Source organism: Desmodus rotundus, unplaced genomic scaffold (genome assembly GCF_022682495.2).
Source record: "Desmodus rotundus isolate HL8 unplaced genomic scaffold, HLdesRot8A.1 manual_scaffold_219, whole genome shotgun sequence".
Taxonomy (NCBI): domain Eukaryota; kingdom Metazoa; phylum Chordata; class Mammalia; order Chiroptera; family Phyllostomidae; genus Desmodus; species Desmodus rotundus.
Window position 1 is genome coordinate 41,682 of NW_026527279.1, and position 21,032 is coordinate 62,713.

At 42.4% G+C, this 21,032-nt stretch overlaps 2 protein-coding genes across 2 annotated transcripts; both read left to right on the forward strand.

Moving 5' to 3' along the window:
• Positions 1 to 4,000: 4,000 nt before the first annotated feature.
• On the forward strand, positions 4,001 to 4,752 carry LOC128780072 (ubiquitin-conjugating enzyme E2 D2B-like). Its single transcript, XM_053917763.2, has 2 exons — positions 4,001 to 4,075; positions 4,273 to 4,752. Exons 1-2 carry the CDS (start codon positions 4,001 to 4,003, stop codon positions 4,750 to 4,752), a joined length of 555 nt encoding a protein of 184 aa, XP_053773738.2.
• A 14,853-nt stretch (positions 4,753 to 19,605) lies between these two features.
• LOC128780069 (ubiquitin-conjugating enzyme E2 D3-like) lies at positions 19,606 to 20,040 on the forward strand. Its single transcript, XM_053917760.2, has one exon. It carries the CDS (start codon positions 19,654 to 19,656, stop codon positions 20,038 to 20,040), a length of 387 nt encoding a protein of 128 aa, XP_053773735.1. The 5' UTR covers positions 19,606 to 19,653.
• The last annotated feature ends 992 nt before the right edge of the window (positions 20,041 to 21,032 follow it).

The following is a 21,032-nucleotide window of genomic DNA, read 5'->3' on the forward strand; positions in this document are numbered from 1 at the left end:
ATAGGCAAATGCTTGCCGTTTTACAATTTCATGAAGCAGAATTAATTAGCGCCAGATTAACAGAGTTTTGAATATACTCGATTCATATAGCCGGAAAGAATGAGCAAAGGTAGTCGCAGCTATGTCTTCCATTTTAAGGAAAGACGTGAGTGTTTCTAATAAATAACACACGGGGTGAAGTGTTAAAACTAAGAAGATAGTTGTAAACATATTTCTCTACATCCCGAGTAGAGAGGAAACCAGCAGTTCCAGAAAGGAAGAAAAATACATAAAGAATACTCTTACGGAGTGTATTTTAACTAAAGCAAGAACAGATTGCAGGAGGAGACAATGTGACACACTTACATTTACATAGAAATACTGTTATGCAAAGGAAAAAGTTAAGGTAGTATGCAGAGCCTAGATGCGTGAAAATATTCTGGATTTCATGTAGCATGAGAAGGCCATGGTTCACATGGCCTTTTCAAGTGTGAAAGCCACGGACAGACCGTTGCAACACGGAGACTAAAAGATTTCCCCTGACAGGTTTGTTCACTGGTGTCTTAACCTTCCTGGGACATCTGAAAGTTGTATTGTAATATTCAGCAACTAATCTGGTAGGAGAATGTGAGCAACAAATCCCAAGGCTCATAAACTCTCTCAGGCTCTGTACCTGTGCTGCATTTTAATGTGATCTCACGCTACTTTCTGCATCAGTAAATCTGACGCACCAGATTGTATTCTCTTTAGCCGTGCATTAGCATGACTGCCTTCTGAATATGAACTTGGAGTGAACATGACTTCACCTTGGCGTCATGCTTGCTTTGCTTCAATTAAATTCATTGCTCACCCAGTTTCAATTACCTGCGAAACATCTTTTAAGGCCGTATTATTAATGAATGGCATGTTTGAAGGCAGCAAAACCTATTTTTAAATAGAGTGTGTTATGCACATATATTTCCCTACTCTGGCTTGGCAGTAGATCGGAAGAGGAAAAGTTAAAGGATATAATAAATCATTCTAACAGGAGAAATCATTGTTACTTGCCTTTTCAATATTCACCATCACGACATCCCTTCCTTATTGTTGTCAGAAGGCATCTTTTGCATGGAGAAAACACTTTAAGGGTTTCAGAACCGAAGTGGAATTGATCTAGCCCAAATAGGGCAAAGTGTTTCTCAATTTCATGGTCCATATTATAGACATGAGGGGCCATGTGATTCCCGTCTGCAACTCAGGGCACAGAATGCAGTATGCCCGGGTCACCTTTAGAAAAACGGTTTCTTTACCCATGAAAAAGGAAAGCCAAGGTTTCTCCAGTTCCTTGTCTCCCGTTCAACTGCGTGCATTGCTATGCTGTGTCTGCATTTCTGCAGCCATATCGAGACCAATAGGGAAGCCAAGGGACACCAAGCTATGCAGTTAAGCCACGTCAGAAGCGTCAACAGCAATTATGTAGTTTCTTCCCTTTCTTGTCTGTCCAAAAGTAACACTATGCTACCGACTTCAGCATTTATTGTTTGCATTATATTGCTTCTTACTCACACAGAATGTATTGCAAGTTGAGCCATGCAGTATGTTCTTCAACATAACAACTTAGGTTTTCCCTCAATAATAAGCAAAGTATAAATCCCATGGATTAAAACAAACACATATCTCTTACTTCTGAGTCTTCCAGTTATCTACGATATTCTTTAGTCTCCTCATCTGATCTTGGCTTGACTTTTGGTGGAAGGTAGACCTGAGGATTGAGTGAGGTGTTTTCCCGTATGGAAGCCAAGAATGAATGTGTATCCATTACATACAACATACTTTTGTAGGCAGCTGTTCCAACCTAATGAGGACTGCCAGTAATTAGCATAGCTTCAGGGTTTGGACATCACAACTGATGTCTTGCCATTGATGGAGAAAGTCACATGCCCAAGATAATCAATAGAGTAGGGAAATAGGTTCTCGAAGCAGTAAGGGGTAAAGGGGAGAGTAGCGTATTCTCTGCATATAATTTACCACAAGTAATATTAACTATGGATTATTAGGTTGCATAATTAGTTGTATTCATTTTTATTGCTACTAAATGTAATATTATTAAATAATAAGACATTTATTTTGCTTTTTGTCTTTAAAGATTTTTGTAATTCCACTTTAGAGAGAGGAAATGAGGGACAGAAACAGGCAAGCATGGTTGTCTCTCAGGCGCCTCCCATGACGACATAGCCCACAGACCAGGCATGTGCCCTGCCTAGGAGTTGAACACCCAACCCATTGGTGTACAGGACGGCACTACCACCAACAGAGCTACACACTCTTGGGCTCCCTTCCCTTTAGGCTTAGTAAATTTGTTGCACACCAGGCGCTAGAGAAGTCTTTTCCGAAACAGAAAATATTCACATCATATTTACTTAAAGTTCTTCCAGGTTACTTACAGTGTATGGAATAAAATCAAAACTTCATCAGTTCATCTGAAAGTCTGTTCACAACCTCAACATTGCCTTCTTGGCTTTAGGCATTCTTCAAACCACACATTTTTCAATGCACCAAAGTGCATTTAATTCCTGGAAATAGTCATGCTTTCTGTCACAGCAGGCCTTTCACATCTGCTTGTTCTCCTGGCTCAGTTATAATCTTTCCATTTTTGCTTCCTGCCCTTTTCTCTTGCCTAATTTCTTCTCACCCCTCCTACCTAACTGCCAGGGATCATGCCTGACTCAGATCAGATAGAACTCCCTCCAGAGTCTCCTTTGATCCTTGGCCTTCTTATAGCCATGGATTCTAAATATGTTTTTTAGGATTGTAGCATGCCATTTTAATGACGTAAATACATGTCAACGTGTTTTCCTCTTCCTCCATCAGACCATGAATGCCTTTAATTCGGAGATCATATCATATTTATCTTTGCACCTAACATAGATGCTCCACACCCTGTTCAGTAAATTAGTGGTGATCATTATAGATATCAATTGCATCTAAATCTCATGCTCCTGTGAGGGGTGGGACCAAGAGTGAAATAAATCGTGCCCTCCACCCCTTCGCAACGATTTCTATAGGTTGAACAAAATGCAAGCTTTGAAATTGAATTGAAAGAAAAGCCCCAAACAGTACAATGAAATCCAAAGTGTGTGTAGAAAAGCAGCCATGCCTGGACAGTGGGTAACTAAGTAGATTAATGGTGTGCACAGAAGCTCCTGGTCATTTTACATATCTACTGGTGGAGCTAACCTACTCTTCTCTGCCCCTGGCATTTCACACTGTAATCCGAAGCAAAGATTGGCAATCAATGGGGTGAGAATCTTGAGAGTGTGGCCGCAATACATTGTCCTTCAATAGACTCTGAAACTTGTTGTTTTCTCCTGACATATCAAACCTATGCACATGTCATGTGTGAGAAACAGCATTTGATTTTGATGACAAACTCCTAAAGTATCCCCTGGGAGCTGGCGTTAGGTCCTGCACCTCCTCGATAAATTGTGATGTACATAGGAGAACACCCATCAGCAGTGTGACCAGGAGCAGAAAAGGCAGCCAATATTGTAGTGCTTTTTCCAGTGTATTCCTCTTTTCGTTGTAAAATATCACAGGGGACTCCCTTGCCTGACATGCTTCCTTATTCTTTACAGAGGACTAGAACCATTTTTTTTTTTGATACAAGTTCACTTTTTACTTATTTGTTTGTTTGTTTATATCTTTATTTTATAGACAGCTCCAATAAGTTGCTATAACATTATGACTATAGAATTATTGTTATAACAATGACTCCCTCTCATTCAGGCCCTCTGTCTTTCCTGACCTTGCTACCACTGACTTGCTGATGTCTTCAGCTGGCCCTTGTGATGTCACAGAGCATGTTCCATACTGCCAGGGAAACGCAGGACCGTTTGGGGCAGGCCTGAAGAAAGAGTAGTGGCAGGCCGGTAGGAGCGGTTGGCACTGTAGAAGGGAGGCCTTGCGTCCTGGCAGCTCAGTTTGGGCTTTAGACACTGAGCAGCCGACAGTAGCAGAGGAGGAAGTGATGGAAGAAGCATGGATGGAGGAGCCAGAGGTGCAGCAGGAGGAGGTACAGGAGCCAAGGATTGAGGATCCAGGGACGAGCGGAGCACAGGTGAGCAGGAGCCCCTCAGGTCTTGCTGGTCCAGGTGAGTCCGCAACTCGCCTTCAACCCGCCGCCATTACACAGCCCACAGCCCGGCTCCAGCTCTTACCCACCGACCTTGGGGGGTTGGCTGTGCCTCTAAACATGGTCTTCGTAAATCACGCCCCACTAACCCATCGTCTCCCCTGACCCTTTGTCCCTGTCAGGATATCCGGACCATCCCTGCTCCGTTTGACATATCCACCGCTCTGAGGCGACTGCACAAGGAACTGACAGACATCACAAACGACCCCCCGCCCATGTGCTTCGCGGGGCCGGTGGACCACAGCATGTTCACATGGAAGGGGACCATTATGGGTCCCGCCGACAGCCCCTACGAGGGTGGGCTGTTCCGCCTGAACATACAATTCCCACCCAATTACCCCTTCAGGCCGCCGCTTATTTACTTCACAACCCCGATCTACCACCCCAATAGCAACCGAAGGGGATATATCTGTGTAGATATTCTCAGGTCCCAGTGGTCTCCTATACTGACCATATCCAAACTCTTGCTATCCATCACCTCCATGCTATGTGACCCCAACCCCAACGACCCCTTTGTTCCGTCCATTGGGAGAATGTACTTACAGGACAGGGATGCCTTTGATACCATGGCCCGAGCTTGGACCAAGAAGTATGCTAGGTGAATGAGGGACAAATGATAACCCCTCACCTCAATAAAACACCTGGCTTTTGAATGGGCTGTTCTTTGACTACTTTCTGGGAGGCATCCTTTCCAATATCACATGTGACACATTAGAGTGTGTGGAGGCTGGAGGGAAGCCGTGGGTGGCGTGGGTGTGAGAGGTGAGGGGGAAGGGGGCATGCTTGGGAAATGGGGTAGCGGGAAAGAGGCCAGTTCCAATAAACATTTTACTGAAGGCCTTCTTTCCTCCTTAGGGATAGGAAATGTAGAACAACAGTGTGGTGGGCTTAGCAGGAGTACTTTAGAACTGACAATGGCGGGGACCACTGGATGAAGATTAGGAAGTTCATAAGGTATCTTTTTCATTCTGAGGCACCTGTGTGTTTAGGGGTTTGCTTTGGCAGAAGTGAACGGCAACCCATAGCCTCTACTACCAGCCCTGCATTTAACTGCAGAAACATTAAGTGGATGAGGAGTTGTCACAAAAAGAAAACTGTGTTTTGTTGCAAGAATTCTCCACCCTCAGTCATCAATGCCCACCTTTTTGACATATATGCCTCCCTGCACACTCTGGATTGCACCCCAATTTCCAGCACATGCCCACATGTTGACAATAGCTCACATGTACAAGCTGCCCTAGTGCCTGCCCATCAGTAGATGAGTGGTAAGTGCACACAATGCAATAAATAGTACATGCAAATCTGTCCCCTTGCGACAGTGTGCATGGACCTGAGGAACATTATGCTCAGTGAAATAAGCCAGTCAGAGGAAGACAGATACCAAACAATCTCACTAATTTGGAGAATGAAATGAACAAACTGAACTAACAAGGCTGATTGGGACAGGCACCTAGGAGAGCTGGCCAACAGGTGTCAGAGCAGGGAGGTTGTGCCTGCTGGGTGGGGAAGGGGAAGGGATTAAGAAAAAACATCCCAGATAACAGTAAGGGTTAGACCTGAGGGAAAGGAGGAGGGGCGATGCAAAAGAAGGGTGTGAAGTGGGACAGCTGCTTGTGCTGGACACCGTCTTGACATGGGGTGCTCTACACATAATTCAATATACACTACAGAGGAATCGTAGACTTGTATGCTTAAAACCTGCATAATTCCAATAAGCAGTGTCTCCCCCAGCACAGGCAATTAAAAAAATAACAAAATAAGAAAACTTTCTTTCTTTGTTTCATCCTTTTCTCTACGAAAGCGTGTATTCACACCCGTGTCCTTAGAGCTCTCCTGTGACTGAGCAGCTGTTGAGGTCCTTCTGATTGCCTCATGGGCTATATACTGGAGGCTAAGGTTTTGTGATTAAGGAAAGGAGCTATCCACACCAGGAAGACAGACAAGAGAGACGCAAATGCAAACGACAATGAGATATAACCTCACCAGTCAGAATGGCCATCATCAAGAAGTCAACACAAAACGCATACTGGTGAGATTGTAGAACGAAGGCAACCCTTTGGCCCTGTGGGTCGAAATGCAGACTGGGGCACTCACTGTTGGAAACGATATTGAATTTCTTCATTAATGGGATTGCCTTTTCATCCAGATATTCCACTGCTGGGATCCTACCTGAAGAATCCTCCAACATGCGCCATGCTGTTGGTCAACACTAGAAGTGAGGAAGAACAATTAAGCAATCGGAGCCAGCAAGCGAGAGGGTCGGAAATCAAAATGCAAGAGTGGCTAAAGGCAGAGACCATTTGGGCAGGTTCTTTGTTGCTCCACGTGAAACATGAGATAGGGCTAAGGGAAAGGTGAAGATCCAGATGACTGGACCGACAGGAGAGATTTTTCAAATTGTGCTTTCATAACATTAGGGTGCAGGTTCCTGCCATGCTGGTTCCTGGGTGGCCTGAGAAAGAGGCATCTAACATCATTTTCAGGACCTTGGGAGCTTACAGGCAGCCTGCATAGTCTCTGTTTCTAACTGGATGTTTGAGTGAGGCCACATTTTCATCACGTGCTTCAACCGAAAAAATATCTTATCAATAGCTTACAATTCATACCCCAAAGAGCACCTTCAGAGTTGCAGGATTTTGTCCCTTAACAACAGTGATCAGAAAGAGAAGGTCTGGACAAGGGAGTCTTAGCAAGTCCTCTGAACATGGTTGTTTGGCATGTTAAAGTGTGTACGCATGGGAGCATTCCTTTGGTTTACCATTCATCTCTGCAGAGCACTTCAGGCAGACACCATCAGGTGATCAGAGGTGAAAGGGACTTCCAATTTTCAGTCTACCAGCTTCAGCCAAGGAATTTGGAGTGCAGATATTTTGGCTCTGGTGTTCAATATCTTCCAGTGCCCTCCCTGGTTTCATGGCAGTGTAGCTGGTTTGCAGGTGTTTCCTTTCTAAGCGCCTTCTGCCAGCATGTCACAGAGTCCGATCTGTGCTGTTTGGGGGGTCTCTTGTACTATTAGTGAGTCACGTGTGTTAATGATTTGACTTCCTATGAACAGCAAATGAACAGATACAAGAACTGACCTAAGGGAAGTAAAGTAAAGGCTAAAAGCACGTGTTAATTGTACAAAGCAGATGCAGACATAGAACTGAGTCTCACATGTGCATTTGTTTCTGAGAGCGGGAAGTAGAGACTTGAGAACTGCAGAAAGGTTTATGAGGTTAAATCAACTGATTTAAGCCCTCAATTTATTAAATGTGTTTATTTATTTTATTTAACTACAATTGGCTGGATTTTCTCCCAATCCCTCCCTGCCCAGGCAAGTCCAACCTCCCTCCCCCCACCCTAACATCCACTTTGATTTTGTCCTTGTGTCCTGTACAGTAGCTCCTATAGACCACTCTCCCCCCACTATCTCCACTCCACTTACCTGTGGCTATTGTTACCATGTCCTTAATTTCAATGTCTCCGGTTATATTTTCTTTGCTTTTTCTTTTCTTGTTATATTCCAGTTAAAAGTGAGAACCTGTGCACCTCCATGTTCGCAGCTGTACAATTTATAATAGCCAAGTACTAGAAGCAACATCAGTGCCAGTGGTAATAAGTTGATCCAAAACTATGGTACATTTACACAATGGAATGCTACACATCAGAGAGAATTCAGGAGCTGATACTCTTTGCAATGGCATGGATGGAAGTAGAGAGCAATTTGCGAAGTGAAATAAGCCAGGCTGTGAGGGAGAAATACCATTTAGGACTTTTTTTTTTTTTTTTTTGCTAATTTTATAGTATCAGTGCTGACAGCATAATGGAACAAGTCTGCTGTGTGGAATTAAAGGTTCAAGGAAGGACACTCTTACTACATGAATTATGTTTTGAATCATAATGTGTCTAATTATGTTTCCCTAGACATCCTCACTAATCCCTGTATTTTGAAACTATATCTACCACTTGGAAAGTGCATTAAAGACTATAAGATTGGCATATGTGGAATTCAATGAATACTATAAAATAACAAAGAAAGTATAAATGGATGAATTATAACGGAAACAGAATGAGGGCTGTCGGATGGGAAGGGGCTGGGGGAATGGAAGAAGAAGGTGAAGGGAGTGGTGGAAAAACACCTATGCGGGATCCTTGGACACAGATAAGAGTGTGGAGAAGGGCAGAGGGAAGGGGGGCTGGAGTTGGGAGCAGGAGTGGAAAGGAGGAAAGGTGTGAACGGCTGTAGTAGGAGAAAGAACACTCCAAATGTCCATTTAAAAAACTAGTCCCTTCAAACAACTTGGCCAATACTTGGGAGTGTTCCCTTCCCTCCTCACTGAATCTACCAGAGAACTCTATCCACAGGAAGAACACATTGTGTCCTGCCTCCCTACCCTATGTCAGGCTCTTAAGTAATCCAAGAAATTATTGCTAGGAAGGTGTCCACACTGTTACTGGACCATCACTGAAAATTAGTTTCATTCAGGTAACACGTCCACAGTCATTTGGATAATGGTTCACTTCACTCAGGTCATCGTGGAGGCCAGTTCATGGAATCCAAGAACTTTGAAGAAAGCCTGTCACTTCTACTTTAGTGAATGAGATGCATATGTAGATACACATCATCCAGGGTAGTGAGAGAAGCAATTGTCAGAAGCAGCTATGGCTGCTGGGAACTATTCTGTGAGTCCAACTGGGAGAAAAAGTTTAACCTTCCCTTTATTTTAATGACACGCTACTTAATGCTTTCATGAACTTTAACGGTATTGCACCAGAAAGGATAGATCAGTTTCTTGTAGTCTTAAGCATTGACAAAACTATAATTCAAATCTTAGCTACCAGGTAACCCAAATAGAATTTAATCACATAATGCTCTCTATTGGAGACCTTGATGAGTGATATATACACACAAGTATATAATCCTTACTTAGGTCTACACATACATTCTTTCAAAAATAAATTTATGGTGTTTTGAAAAGAATTTCATGGACTATCTGTATAGAAAACATTCAGAAAAATGTTTGTTTACACTATGTCTTGACTGGATATATTTTTCACATTTTGGAAATGTGTAGTTTTAAAGGAAGCAATAAGAGAAAATGAGAAAACATCAGTAGAAAATAACTTTGTTCTTCTGCAGTCCTATTTAATATTTCCATCTATTATTCATTATAAAACAATAAAGAGTGCTTGAAAATCACATGTCACTAAGAAATAACTTGCTCTGGACTATCACATATATAGACATTCAATGAAATATAAACTTACCTGTGAGGAGAAATATCTAGGGAAATTAGAAGAAAGATATTTCTATGTACTGCTTTCCTTTCTCCCATTACACCAACACACAGCCATGCAATTTATTGCACCCTAGGAGTAAGCAAAACACTCAATACCCTGTGGGACTGATCCTATATTTCACCAATTCTGTGGGATATCTAAGACCTTATCATCACAATAATGGTTACAGTACGGCAGTGGTAAGTGTTATGTGTGTCATCCGAGTTGTGCTCATTCAGCCCATGTTAGATTTATTCCCAGTAAATGTCAGTGCTAGAAAGTGTACATTTTTCTTTTCCACTGACAAGTTCTTGACAATAAATTCTGTGGCTCGTACGATAGCAAACAAATCATGACAGGGTCTTCATTCTTGTAAAGCTATGAAGACTATCACATAGTTCAATTGACTTGTCACGCAGCATCACAATACTGCTTCTTTATGTGTATTTCACGTGGCAACATCAAGATAATGCTTCAATCGAAGGATTTCGTGAAAATGAGAGACTTTTTAAAACATCTGAGGCCCTTGGCTTACGTATGATAATTTAATGTCATGCAATTTCTTGAATTGGTAAGAAAAGGACAGGCTGCTCTTTATGATCTAAGCATCATTTCAGGGTCATGTAGTAACGCGCCAAATCTGCAATTCCCATTGCTGCACTTCCAACTGGTATGTCCATTCTTGTGTGTAACCATCTCTTTCCTTCTTTCAGAGAGACTCTCGAGGCTACTGTTGGTCACTTCTGACAGAGAGTAGAAACCAGAGTAGGCGCGGTGTCATATAATGAGAGGATACAGAGAACTGATTGAAAGCCCCTGTCTTCCATACTTGGAAACCACTTATCTAGGGTCACTTAACAGGAAAAAAAAAAAACCATAGAGGGTTCACTGTTTATAAAATATTGAATACAATAATACACTTTTCCTTTATATCTCCCTCCAAACATATTAATAATATTACAAATCCTTTTTTAAAAAACATTTTGGTTTTTTTAGAGAAAGAAACATCCATATGAAAGAGAAACATCTATCACTTGCCCCTCATTCCCATCCCACGTGGGCACCAAACGAGCAACCCAGGAATGTGCTCTATGGGAATCAAACATGAAACGTCTTACTTTCTAGTGTGAGGCCCAGCCAACTGAGCCACACTTGTGAGAACCACACGTCTCTGACATCTACACTGTGGTGAAGAAGAATAGGGACCTTGGAGGCACTCAGGACTGGCTTTATCACTGTCTAGTATTCAGCTTTGAATAGTTTGTATCTCTTAGAATCCCGAGTTACTGATTTGTAAAATAAAATAAAGTATAGTTCCCCCAAGAAATGGTCCTGAAGTCTCAACAAGAACATGCTCTTTTAAAACTATAACTATCCACCCAAAAATGCTAGACTGTACAGAAGTAATAATAAATATTTCCTCTCTGAAGAAATTTCAGTCCTGTTTGAAAGACACTCCAGTCACCTCTGGCCATGACACAGGCCTAGGTAGATGCACTTCTTCTCCTCACACAACCAGAACAAGGACAAGAACAAATTTAACAAGAACAAGGAACCACAACAGCCCGAATATGGAAGTGTAGGGAAGTCCAACAACAAGGAGTTCAAAAGAAACATTCAATCATACCTGAAGGATGAGTAGAAGCGGGAAGTATGACTGGAGAGGACTTGCTGCAAGGCAGCGGCTGAAGTTTGGTGTCCGCAAGGTGGCATATGCAGAGCCCGTGGACTCACATTCGCTTGCAAATAAACCAAGAGCAACGATGTGGGAAGGGAAACAGACCGTGGGAGAAAAGGTGCCAGGGCACGCAAATAAAGCCTCAAACATCTAACTGAAAACACCTGTGAGGGTTTTCTCGGTGGAAAGAACTCTCATCCTCACACAAGACTTCCCGCAGAGACCCACGTAGTCCTACAACTTATACACCAAGTACTGACCTTACAATCATCACCAGAAGAGATTGGTTTGCTCGTGGATAGCAGGGCAAATGACTGAAAGTCACCAGAGATCTGGGTAAGCACCATTGTTCCCTCTCAGACCCGCCACAACACACAGCTCACAGGACAGCAACGCGGGTTTCCCTGGTGAACCAGTAAGCCTCTCCCCATTTCCACATAAGAGGCACTCTGAAACAAATATAAAAATGGCCCAAATGAAGGAAGAGATCAAAGCTCCTGGAAAAATAGAGCTAAGTGATTAAGGGTTAGCCAACCTATCAGAGTCACAGTTCAAAACGCTGGTCATCGGCATGCTCACAGAATTGGCTGAGTAGGGTCACAAAATAGAGGAAGAAATGCAGGATAGGAAAAGAGAAATAGAGGAAAAATGTTCAGGGAACCAACACTGATGGGAAGGACAGCGGGACTCAGATGAACAAGTTTGGAGCACAAAGAAGAAATACTCCTTCAAGCAGAACAGAATGAAGAAACAACTATTCAACACAATGAGGAGAGGCTTAGGAACGTCCAGGAAAATCTTAAATGTTGCAACATTAGAATCCTAGCGGTGGCCGAAGGAAAGAAAGAAGAACAATATATTGAAAAATTCTTGGAAAAACGAATGATGGAGAACTTCCCCAATGTGGCACTAGGAAGAGCCTTGCAGGAAGCCCAGGAAGCCCAGAGAGTCCCAGACAGTTGTACCGAAATAGAAACAACCAGGAGAAATCACAATTGCATTACCCAAGATGAAAGATAAGGAGAGAATCTGAGAAGCTGCAAGACGTAAGGAGACAGTTACATGCAAAGGAATCCCCAAAAGACTGTCAGCTGATTTCTCCACAGAACCATTGCACGCAAGAAAGGGCTGGAAAGAAGTATCCCAAGTCATGAAATGCAAGGACCTCCATCCAAGATTGTTCTATCCAGCAAAGCTGTCCTTTAGAACGCTAGGGCAAATAAACTGTTGCCCAGACAAGCTCAAGTTAAAGGAGTTCATCATCACCAAGCCCTTATTATATGAAAAGCTACAGAAACTTCCCTAAGAAAAAAGAAGGTAAAAAATGTGAATAAAATGGCAGCAAATTCACATCTAAAGAGGACCTAACCTTAAAGGCAAAAATAAAACCACACTACGCAGACAATTCGAACAGGAACAGAATTGCAGAAACGGAGGTAATATGGAGGGTTATTAGCGGGAGCGGGTGGACCGACAAGGGGGGAAAAGGTACAGGGAATAAGAAACATTAATGATAGGCACAAAATAGACCGGGGGAGGTAAGGGTAGTACAGGAAGATGAATGGGAATGACCTTACTGATACAGGAAACCTTAGGCAGCGAGGACACAGTACCCCTGGTTATTTTTCTTCTATGACGGTTTTCTGTCTTCCTCACTGGTTTCCACTCTTTCTACCCCTAACTCTATGCTCTCATCAAAGTCAGTTTTTTCTTTATTTTAACTTCAAATCTTAATTTTTATTTTTTAGGCATAAAACATGATTTTCATAAAAATCTTCTATTAGGTTGAATTTTTAATATATATTTATTTAATTTTATGTTTATTCAGTTAAAATTGACTGCATTTTCTCCCCGTCTCTCCACCTCAGGCTAGGGAGTCCCACATCCCTAACCCACCTCAACCCTCCTCCTTGATTTTCTTCTTGTGTATTTTATAGTAGCTCCTATAGACCACTCTCCCCACCATCCGCACCCTCCTCCCCTCTCACTATTGCTACATTGTTCTTAATGTGAATGTCTCCGTTTTTATTTTGGTTCCTTTTTTCCTCAGTTGATTATGTTGTACTTAAAGGTGAGATCACTTGGCATTTCTCCCTCACAGCCTGGCTTATTTCACTTAGCATAATGCTGTCCAGTTCTATCCATACCATGGCAAAGTGTATGAGCTCCTTCTCTCTCCCTTCTGCGCTGAGTTCCATTGTGTAAATATACTAGAGCTTTTGGATACACTCATTGGCTGATGGGCACCTAGGTAGCCTCCAGGACTGGGCTATTGTAAATCATGGTGCTAAGGACATGGTGGTGTATTTCAATAATGGAAAAAATCCTCTCTTCTGATCGTTACCTGACGTCCCAACTTCTGGTTTCCTCTAAAAGACCCACACCACATCATCACTAGGAGGAGCCCTGGGAATTATGTAGTCTAACAACTGTCTTTCACACATAACAGGTCTTGAAAGTTAATTGATTTGTGTGGGCTCTGTTACTCCGGCAGTATTGTCTCAGTTAGGTCTAACTACTTTTTATGAACATTGAGTCCTTGCAGTTTGGCTTTGTTTGCCAACTATTTTGATTGTATGAGCATGTACGTGCATGTATGCTTGTGTATTCCATTGGTTTGGGGTTTGCATTGAAATAAAACTTATTTGCTGATTATTACCTGATGAATTCACTGGGTCGGAATCAGGCTTATGCTTTAGACCACACTTACCATTTGGTTCATCCTAAGATCTGTTGTCTGAATTAAACCTTGTAGTATAAGACAGAGTTCTATAACTTCTCCTTAGTACCCCCTGCCTATTACTGTGTTTTGGAAACTTTTTCACTTACTTAAACAGGACCTAGGAGTATAAGGAGCAATGCTAGAAAAGTCCGCGTTTTCTCAAGGCTTGGAAAGTGAAATGTTATGCTTCTGTAGATTATAAAGTTGAAATGTATATTTCCTAGGCTTTGGCCCTTTTCACATTCCATCTGTTAATATTCACGACTCTCTCCATGTATCTACAAGTTGTTGTAACAAGGAAGTGCTTACGCTTCAAGACCTCCCACGTTTGAAGCACTCTAGCAAGCAAGTCATTAGGTCTTATGTATTTATATATATGAAGTATATTCAAATGATCTTTGACTAGGGCTTCCCATACATTACCAATGCAGTATGTTTTATAAGTCATATTATAAGGAGCTGGCCACAATAGTTATAAATTGTAGAAGAAAGACAACGATCCTATATAAATTTTGTGTTTTTCATTTTACTGTCTTGACGTGATTACTCTCCATATTTTTGACATATATTTTCCCCCTCTGTCATGAATGAGTATTATGCAAAAGCTGCATTTCTTCCCTGCAATAAAGCACTCTACTGTTCATTTTTTCCTGGAGTATTAACTGCTATCTAGGGATATTTCGCTGGCCTATTCTGAGTTCTTTTTTCCCCGTAATAACGCATACGATATGATCAGGAAATGTAAAAAGGAAGAACAACGCAATTTTCCACCAATGTTTATGGAAAGATGTGAAAACTCTGAGCAGGGTTAATGAGAGTACTTACTGAATGGAAAAACACTAGAATAATGATTTTCAAAATTTTGGTCTTTAATATTTATGGGCTGTTATTTAATTCATCAAAAATACTTAACCCTTTACTTTCGGAGGCCCTCATTCACCCATTTCCATTAAGTATGTGAACTTTTTATACACAAAACCACCTACACTTGGAAAAGGAACATACTCTAGTTGGTTCAAATGGTCATTTTAAAAATTTCTATTAATCTTAAGAGTACTTCACCATATGCTATGCCTGCTGTGTCTACTTATATTTCATTCTCATAGTTAACTAAAGGGGTGAATTAAGTTTTACTTCCCTAGAGTGTACAATTTATTTCATCCAATGATTTATTGATCCTAGAAGTTGGTTCTATGTGCATGCCACCTATGATTTATGATTCCTTACTGATAGGTTATCCCTTGACCTTAGAGTAGATGGGAGCTTTACTACTTGTCATTACTTTTTAGTCACTTTATAGTATGAAAGGCAGGTTTTATCCTTTCTGATATTAACCAAAGTCCATATTTCCAAGTTCGTCACAATAAATACATTATATTTCCATTACTGAGAACATGCTTGGAACTGTTATTGGTGCAAACTGCACATTGAGTTTGGTTTTTTCTGCCTAGAATACTCTTCAAGTTCTCAGGTTTCATAGGCAAATGCTTGCCGTTTTACAATTTCATGAAGCAGAATTAATTAGCGCCAGATTAACAGAGTTTTGAATATACTCGATTCATATAGCCGGAAAGAATGAGCAAAGGTAGTCGCAGCTATGTCTTCCATTTTAAGGAAAGACGTGAGTGTTTCTAATAAATAACACACGGGGTGAAGTGTTAAAACTAAGAAGATAGTTGTAAACATATTTCTCTACATCCCGAGTAGAGAGGAAACCAGCAGTTCCAGAAAGGAAGAAAAATACATAAAGAATACTCTTACGGAGTGTATTTTAACTAAAGCAAGAACAGATTGCAGGAGGAGACAATGTGACACACTTACATTTACATAGAAATACTGTTATGCAAAGGAAAAAGTTAAGGTAGTATGCAGAGCCTAGATGCGTGAAAATATTCTGGATTTCATGTAGCATGAGAAGGCCATGGTTCACATGGCCTTTTCAAGTGTGAAAGCCACGGACAGACCGTTGCAACACGGAGACTAAAAGATTTCCCCTGACAGGTTTGTTCACTGGTGTCTTAACCTTCCTGGGACATCTGAAAGTTGTATTGTAATATTCAGCAACTAATCTGGTAGGAGAATGTGAGCAACAAATCCCAAGGCTCATAAACTCTCTCAGGCTCTGTACCTGTGCTGCATTTTAATGTGATCTCACGCTACTTTCTGCATCAGTAAATCTGACGCACCAGATTGTATTCTCTTTAGCCGTGCATTAGCATGACTGCCTTCTGAATATGAACTTGGAGTGAACATGACTTCACCTTGGCGTCATGCTTGCTTTGCTTCAATTAAATTCATTGCTCACCCAGTTTCAATTACCTGCGAAACATCTTTTAAGGCCGTATTATTAATGAATGGCATGTTTGAAGGCAGCAAAACCTATTTTTAAATAGAGTGTGTTATGCACATATATTTCCCTACTCTGGCTTGGCAGTAGATCGGAAGAGGAAAAGTTAAAGGATATAATAAATCATTCTAACAGGAGAAATCATTGTTACTTGCCTTTTCAATATTCACCATCACGACATCCCTTCCTTATTGGTGTCAGAAGGCATCTTTTGCATGGAGAAAACACTTTAAGGGTTTCAGAACCGAAGTGGAATTGATCTAGCCCAAATAGGGCAAAGTGTTTCTCAATTTCATGGTCCATATTATAGACATGAGGGGCCATGTGATTCCCGTCTGCAACTCAGGGCACAGAATGCAGTATGCCCGGGTCACCTTTAGAAAAACGGTTTCTTTACCCATGAAAAAGGAAAGCCAAGGTTTCTCCAGTTTCTTGTCTCCCGTTCAACTGCGTGCAATGCTATGCTGTGTCTGCATTTCTGCAGCCATATCGAGACCAATAGGGAAGCCAAGGGACACCAAGCTATACAGTTAAGCCACGTCAGAAGCGTCAACAGCAATTATGTAGTTTCTTCCCTTTCTTGTCTGTCCAAAAGTAACACTATGCTACCGACTTCAGCATTTATTGTTTGCATTATATTGCTTCTTACTCACACAGAATGTATTGCAAGTTGAGCCATGCCGTACGTTCTTCAACATAACAACTTAGGTTTTCCCTCAATAATAAGCAAAGTATAAATCCCATGGATTAAAACAAACACATATCTCTTACTTCTGAGTCTTCCAGTTATCTACGATATTCTTTAGTCTCCTCATCTGATCTTGGCTTGACTTTTGGTGGAAGGTAGACCTGAGGATTGAGTGAGGTGTTTTCCCGTATGGAAGCCAAGAATGAATGTGTATCCATTACATACAACATACTTTTGTAGGCAGCTGTTCCAACCTAATGAGGACTGCCAGTAATTAGCATAGCTTCAGGATTTGGACATCACAACTGATGTCTTGCCATTGATGGAGAAAGTCACATGCCCAAGATAATCAATAGAGTAGGGAAATAGGTTCTCGAAGCAGTAAGGGGTAAAGGGGAGAGTAGCGTATTCTCTGCATATAATTTACCACAAGTAATATTAACTATGGATTATTAGGTTGCATAATTAGTTGTATTCATTTTTATTGCTACTAAATGTAATATTATTAAATAATAAGACATTTATTTTGCTTTTTGTCTTTAAAGATATTTGTAATTCCACTTTAGAGAGAGGAAATGAGGGACAGAAACAGGCAAGCATGGTTGTCTCTCAGGCGCCTCCCATGACGACATAGCCCACAGACCAGGCATGTGCCCTTCCTAGGAGTTGAACACCCAACCCATTGGTGTACAGGACGGCACTACCACCAACAGAGCTACACACTCTTGGGCTCCCTTCCCTTTAGGCTTAGTAAATTTTTTGCACACCAGGCGCTAGAGAAGTCTTTTCCGAAACAGAAAATATTCACATCATATTTACTTAAAGTTCTTCCAGGTTACTTACAGTGTATGGAATAAAATCAAAACTTCATCAGTTCATCTGAAAGTCTGTTCACAACCTCAACATTGCCTTCTTGGCTTTAGGCATTCTTCAAACCACACATTTTTCAATGCACCAAAGTGCATTTAATTCCTGGAAATAGTCATGCTTTCTGTCACAGCAGGCCTTTCACATCTGCTTGTTCTCCTGGCTCAGTTATAATCTTTCCATTTTTGCTTCCTCCCCTTTTCTCTTGCCTAATTTCTTCTCACCCCTCCTACCTAACTGCCAGTGATCATGCCTGACTCAGATCAGATAGAACTCCCTCAAGAGTCTCCTTTGATCCTTGGCCTTCTTATAGCCATGGATTCTAAATATGGTTTTTAGGATTGTAGCATGCCATTTTAATGACGTAAATACATGTCACCGTGTTTTCCTCTTCCTCCATCAGACCATGAATGCCTTTAATTCGGAGATCATATCATATTTATCTTTGCACCTAACATAGATGCTCCACACCCTGTTCAGTAAATTAGTGGTGATCATTATAGATATCAATTGCATCTAAATCTCATGCTCCTGTGAGGGGTGGTACCAAGAGTGAAATAAATCGTGCCCTCCACCCCTTCGCAACGATTTCTATAGGTTGAACAAAATGCAAGCTTTGAAATTGAATTGAAAGAAAAGCCCCAAACAGTACAATGAAATCCAAAGTGTGTGTAGAAAAGCAGCCATGCCTGGACAGTGGGTAACTAAGTAGATTAATGGTGTGCACAGAAGCTCCTGGTCATTTTACATATCTACTGGTGGAGCTAACCTACTCTTCTCTGCCCCTGGCATTTCACACTGTAATCCGAAGCAAAGATTGGCAATCAATGGGGTGAGAATCTTGAGAGTGTGGCCGCAATACATTGTCCTTCAATAGACTCTGAAACTTGTTGTTCTCTCCTGACATATCAAACCTATGCACATGTCATGTGTGAGAAACAGCATTTGATTTTGATGACAAACTCCTAAAGTATCCCCTGGGAGCTGGCGTTAGGTCCTGCACCTCCTCGATAAATTGTGATGTACATAGGAGAACACCCATCAGCAGTGTGACCAGGAGCAGAAAAGGCAGCCAATATTGTAGTGCTTTTTCCAGTGTATTCCTCTTTTCGTTGTAAAATATCACAGGGGACTCCCTTGCCTGACATGCTTCCTTATTCTTTACAGAGGACTAGAACCATTTTTTTTTTTGATACAAGTTCACTTTTTACTTATTTGTTTGTTTGTTTATATCTTTATTTTATAGACAGCTCCAATAAGTTGCTATAACATTATGACTATAGAATTATTGTTATAACAATGACTCCCTCTCATTCAGGCCCTCTGTCTTTCCTGACCTTGCTACCACTGACTTGCTGATGTCTTCAGCTGGCCCTTGTGATGTCACAGAGCATGTTCCATACTGCCAGGGAAACGCAGGACCGTTTGGGGCAGGCCTGAAGAAAGAGTAGTGGCAGGCCGGTAGGAGCGGTTGGCACTGTAGAAGGGAGGCCTTGCGTCCTGGCAGCTCAGTTTGGGCTTTAGACACTGAGCAGCCGACAGTAGCAGAGGAGGAAGTGATGGAAGAAGCATGGATGGAGGAGCCAGAGGTGCAGCAGGAGGAGGTACAGGAGCCAAGGATTGAGGATCCAGGGACGAGCGGAGCACAGGTGAGCAGGAGCCCCTCAGGTCTTGCTGGTCCAGGTGAGTCCGCAACTCGCCTTCAACCCGCCGCCATTACACAGCCCACAGCCCGGCTCCAGCTCTTACCCACCGACCTTGGGGGGTTGGCTGTGCCTCTAAACATGGTCTTCGTAAATCACGCCCCACTAACCCATCGTCTCCCCTGACCCTTTGTCCCTGTCAGGATATCCGGACCATCCCTGCTCCGTTTGACATATCCACCGCTCTGAGGCGACTGCACAAGGAACTGACAGACATCACAAACGACCCCCCGCCCATGTGCTTCGCGGGGCCGGTGGACCACAGCATGTTCACATGGAAGGGGACCATTATGGGTCCCGCCGACAGCCCCTACGAGGGTGGGCTGTTCCGCCTGAACATACAATTCCCACCCAATTACCCCTTCAGGCCGCCGCTTATTTACTTCACAACCCCGATCTACCACCCCAATATCAACCGAAGGGGATATATCTGTGTAGATATTCTCAGGTCCCAGTGGTCTCCTATACTGACCATATCCAAACTCTTGCTATCCATCACCTCCATGCTATGTGACCCCAACCCCAACGACCCCTTTGTTCCGTCCATTGGGAGAATGTACTTACAGGACAGGGATGCCTTTGATACCATGGCCCGAGCTTGGACCAAGAAATATGCTAGGTGAATGAGGGACAAATGATAACCCCTCACCTCAATAAAACACCTGGCTTTTGAATGGGCTGTTCTTTGACTACTTTCTGGGAGGCATCCTTTCCAATATCACATGTGACACATTAGAGTGTGTGGAGGCTGGAGGGAAGCCGTGGGTGGCGTGGGTGTGAGAGGTGAGGGGGAAGGGGGCATGCTTGGGAAATGGGGTAGCGGGAAAGAGGCCAGTTCCAATAAACATTTTACTGAAGGCCTTCTTTCCTCCTTAGGGATAGGAAATGTAGAACAACAGTGTGGTGGGCTTAGCAGGAGTACTTTAGAACTGACAATGGCGGGGACCACTGGATGAAGATTAGGAAGTTCATAAGGTATCTTTTTCATTCTGAGGCACCTGTGTGTTTAGGGGTTTGCTTTGGCAGAAGTGAACGGCAACCCATAGCCTCTACTACCAGGCCTGCATTTAACTGCAGAAACATTAAGTGGATGAGGAGTTGTCACAAAAAGAAAACTGTGTTTTGTTGCAAGAATTCTCCACCCTCAGTCATCAATGCCCACCTTTTTGACATATATGCCTCCCTGCACACTCTGGATTGCACCCCAATTTCCAGCACATGCCCACATGTTGACAATAGCTCACATGTACAAGCTGCCCTAGTGCCTGCCCATCAGTAGATGAGTGGTAAGTGCACACAATGGAATAAATAGTACATGCCAATCTGTCCCCTTGCGACAGTGTGCATGGACCTGAGGAACATTATGCTCAGTGAAATAAGCCAGTCAGAGGAAGACAGATACCAAACAATCTCACTAATTTGGAGAATGAAATGAACAAACTGAACTAACAAGGCTGATTGGGACAGGCACCTAGGAGAGCTGGCCAACAGGTGTCAGAGCAGGGAGGTTGTGCCTGCTGGGTGGGGAAGGGGAAGGGATTAAGAAAAACCATCCCAGATAACAGTAAGGGTTAGACCTGAGGGAAAGGAGGAGGGGCGATGCAAAAGAAGGGTG